This window comes from Monopterus albus, unplaced genomic scaffold (assembly GCF_001952655.1).
Source record: "Monopterus albus unplaced genomic scaffold, M_albus_1.0 scaffold210.1, whole genome shotgun sequence".
NCBI lineage: Eukaryota > Metazoa > Chordata > Actinopteri > Synbranchiformes > Synbranchidae > Monopterus > Monopterus albus.
In genome coordinates, this window is record NW_018128090.1 from 199,967 (window position 1) to 204,280 (window position 4,314).

Genomic DNA, 4,314 nt, shown 5'->3' on the forward strand with positions numbered 1-4,314 from the left:
GTATTTTGTTTCATTATTATTATTCTGAAAAGCAACCATTAACTAAAGATATCAAATAAATATAGCAGAATAAAAAGTACATTTACCTCAGAAATGTTAAGTTAAAGTATGAAACAACAAAAAATAGAAATACTCAGGTAAAGTACAAATACCTCACAATTGTACTGTTTCCACCACTAAATCCTTATATAATGCAATTAACAAAGTGGCTGATTTACAGTAATAAAACCTATATCCTTATTATATCTCATTCTACCCACATTACCCCAGCATAATCCAAAGAAGTACATTAGCCTTCCAGTGGTGTCTAACAAGGTATGTAATTTTGGCAGGTTTTAGAATATCGGTTTATGAGATTTCTGTCTTAGCACCAAAACAATGGAGGTGGTGAATCAACAGCCATTAACTGTTTTCATTAGAACAATTATTTTTTTAATAGAAAACTTTTGTTTTGTGGGTGAATAAATCCTTATGATCAGTTTGGGTTTTCAAAGAACATTATCCCAACAGCAGCATACCAAAAACAACATTTTTAATACTTGAAATAAATACTCCATTACATGCATGATCAAAACATTTTAAAATACTATATGAAGTCTGGTAGATAGTGTAAAACCTATGGCACACACTCACAGCAGCTTTTTACCTATTAAGAATTCACACTTGTAGAAAAAAAGAAAATAAAAACAAGCACAGACCACTCTCACAAAGCACATGTAATCAAGGAATTCGGCCAACCATAGGTTCACATGTTGAGGCTACATCCATCATGAAGGCTGGTGTTTTCACCGGTGCTGAAAACTGAGGTAAACTTTTCAGGTTTGAAGGCTGTCTGTTAGTGAGAGCTGGTAGTCAGCTGAGCCTGGCTCGAGCTCAGAGCACTCAAATGGTCCATATCTGACAAGGTACAAGTCACATCCAGCGTGACACAAAACCCTGCAGCAGTTGTTTTAGTGCTCCTCTGCATCCTAACACACTTCAAACACAGGGGCATGCCCACAGACAGCCTTCTTCTGATGTTACTCTGACCTTATGAACAGGGATAACCCAAGTGAGTCTCTTTGGTATATCAGAAGAGGACAGAGGGGACTGGAAATCATGTTGCCTCTTCCTAAACTAATTCACAGAATGAGAGTTGACTGGGGGTAGAGTCCTCGGAGAGGAGCGTTCTCTGAGTGCCTGAGTGAGCAGAGTGCAGCCGTCTGACACAGCACAAGCCGAGTTACGCAGACGCTCCCGGTAGTCTGCCATTTTGGAGCTGCTCTCGGGATGCTGGGCAACATCTCTGAGGCCCTGAGTGAGGAGGACACAGGCTGAAACCACACTCATGGCCCCCCCTAAAACTGCAGTCTGTACCCCTTTCCCTTCGGTGGAGATACTTGCCGCTCTGCCCAGAAATTGAGGCTCTGTGGCGAATCCAACAAGGGCGCTGACAGCCTGGACCAGAGCAGCACTGAAGAGGACACAACGGTTCCTAGTCAGCTCACTGGGCTGGGTTTTCACCTCTTTAACACAGGCCAGGAAGGCCGTGCCGCTTGTGCTCATGCTCTTGACACTCAGTTTGAACTGCTCTTTTGCAAAGCGGTCCCTGGACCTCTCGCTGGCTAGCGATGAGATGTCTGTCAGAGTCTTGAGGTTAGTTGAGATGTTCTGAGAGAGCTCCAGGAGAAGCTGGGGGGTGAGGTCTGGCAGGGGTGTGACACGAAGGACACTGCAGCTTTGCTCCACCTCGTGTCGGCAGCGGGTCACCTTGTATCGGTCCACCAGACCAGGCAGGCAAGGCTGAGAACCAGGGGTCTCCATGGCCGCCAGGTAAGCAGCGTGAGTTGAGCACTCCGTCAAAGACACCACAAGGTCACCCATCTCCAAGAGGCGGTCCCCCACCTCTGTGAAGCGGCCCATGTTGAGCTGGCTCTGGATGTCATGGGTGAGAATGGAGAGTTCTTTAGTCCTGGCGATAACTGTGTCGCGGCACTGGTCAAAGGTCTCGGCCACTGCCACACATTCAGAGGTCATGACCGGCCTTGTCTCACTGGATAGCAGGAGGAGATCAGCCACCAGCTGCATCTTGCCCTTACATGTGTCACAGATGGAGGAGAGACGCTTCCTCTGTTGCAAACTGCCACTGGGTGTGCTCGTTGATCCCTCGCTAGCTGATTTGCCAGAACCACCACTAGCCATAATAAGGAGGGGAGTCTGTAAAGGGGGTGTGGGGCGAGGGGGTCAAACTGCCCTTTGGGGTTTCAGTTATTTATAGTTGACTGCTGCTGCACACTGCATTGTATTGTTTAAGACATTTCCAAGATAAGCTTCAGCTCATTACTTTTTACAAACTCCTTTAAATAACAACTGGCCAAACAGTCTTCCTTAAATTCCTTCAGATAACAGGTAATCAACTGTATATTATATGCTGACACACAGGACAAGTATTCTGAATGTAAACATGTGGAGAAGCAAAACTTAGTTACTGCATTCACTCATGTTTGAATAACATCTCCATCACTAATATTGCAATAAAAGCCTAGCCTCTGATCTGGCATATTCCCAGATTGTTCTGCCTCGGTTATTAGCAATTTTATTATATGATCAAAATCCCCACAACTTCTGCGTAATCAGTGTAATAAGCTATATACTCTTATATTGACAAATTAATTTAAATGCCCTGAAAAACATAATCCAAAAGTCAACCTACTGTAGTCCCAGGTTTTTGGGGACTACAGTAGGTTTTTAAATTAAAAGTTAAATCACACACAAACTGCAGTGCCACCAAAATGCCTTCTAAAGACAAAGTGCAGATTATGAAAATAATGTCAAATGCTAAGTGTCTTTTGAAACAAGAACACATTCCCAATTGTAATTACATCTGCTGAACTGCCTCTGTGCTATTTTTGAATTGTTTAATAGCTTTCCTTGGTGTCTCTTTATGGCTGCAGCCAAGAAAACATTGCCTGAACATTTAGCAAATGCTTTTTGAGTCGTTTTCACTATAATTAGTAGGCTAATGTTATCATTTTGTGTCCACTCGCATCTGAGCCAGTAGCCTGATAAAACACAGAGATCCTGTCCGACTTGTTCCCAAAGACTTTGACCGGCCTGACGTACTCATGCTGGGTGCGAACGGGGCACCACCCGGGCAGCTCTTCTGAACAGCGGGAAGACTTGTGTTCCCCCTCCAGCACCATCGCTTCATGAGTCCGCACGAGTAAGATCCACCGAAAGGGCGACTGTTTAAAAGCACAACCCCCTCAATCCACTTTCAACCTCTTCTTTTTCAAGCAGAGCCCTGGGTTAGAAGCTAGCAGTTGCTCCGGTCGCTTCGACTCCATATGCATCGTCTGTCTATCCGCCCGCCACCTCCTCCTCCGCGTCTTAACTCGGAACCAGAGAGTATATAGCCCCGCATATCCTCTGCCGGCAGTCCCTTCTCACATCCATACTAGTCTGTGGTCTCTGGACATTTAATTCACTTCTTTTGGCAGGTTCCACGGCCACGACACCAAAAACGTATCTGGAAGAAGTGGCCGTTATTCCCAGAGATTCAAAGTCTAGCTGCGCGCTCCCGCTGCAGTATGAGGAAGCAGGGAGGGTGTGGTCGCGGCTGAACGGCTGCTGGGCTGAGCAAAGTTGTAGCAACAAAACAACACCAGTAGCCTTTCGCTTCAACTTAACTTTCCGCCATGTGCGTGAACTGGTCCTAGTGTTACATTAACGGGTCGCCCGAGAAGATGCTAGTTACACGGTAGCTAAAGAGCTCCGAGGAGTTTCATGATTGCTTTTACTTTAGGACTTGCAGTTGAGACATCCCTGCTGCGTCAAGTTACCCACACTGGGCAACTACAATGACACCGGAAGCGTGTGTATTCAAAGTAAAAGCGGAATCTTTGTTTTATTGCTGTGAATTTCGAGTCTTTTTGTGAGCCAGATTATTTGGCTCAGCTCAGTAACAAGCGCCAGGTATTTTGTCCCCCAAACAGGTCTTCATTTAGCACCACCTCTTGCTTTTATAATTTAGCCAAATTTAGCAATGTTTTTACCAATGTGTGCACCTATATTACTTAATTATTAAATATAATTATACTGAATCTGATCATTTCCAGAATACTATTAATTTACTTTATGTTTGGTATTAAAACAATGTAAAACAACACGTGTATTGAACATTGTTCAGTGTTCAGGGGTGGATCTAGAATAATTTGGATGGGGTGACCAAGCTGGGTCACAGACTCAGAGAGGACTGGCACATTTGAAATACATGCAAAAACTAAATAAAACCCTAGTTCTATCTAATGATGAATTATCAAAAATCAAACTAAT

At 44.3% G+C, this 4,314-nt stretch overlaps 1 protein-coding gene across 1 annotated transcript; it reads right to left on the reverse strand.

The window, feature by feature from the left end:
- Nucleotides 1-702: 702 nt before the first annotated feature.
- Nucleotides 703-3,878, reverse strand: tlnrd1 (talin rod domain containing 1). The gene has a single exon (XM_020618890.1). The coding sequence runs from the start codon at nt 2,179-2,181 to the stop codon at nt 1,117-1,119; it is 1,065 nt and encodes a 354-aa protein (XP_020474546.1). The 5' UTR covers nt 2,182-3,878; the 3' UTR covers nt 703-1,116.
- Nucleotides 3,879-4,314: the final 436 nt, after the last annotated feature.

Coding starts and splice junctions, on each gene's coding strand:
- tlnrd1 (XM_020618890.1), bottom strand. CDS start 2,181: ATGGCTAGTGGTGGTTCTGGCAAATCAGCTAGCGAGGGATCAACGAGC.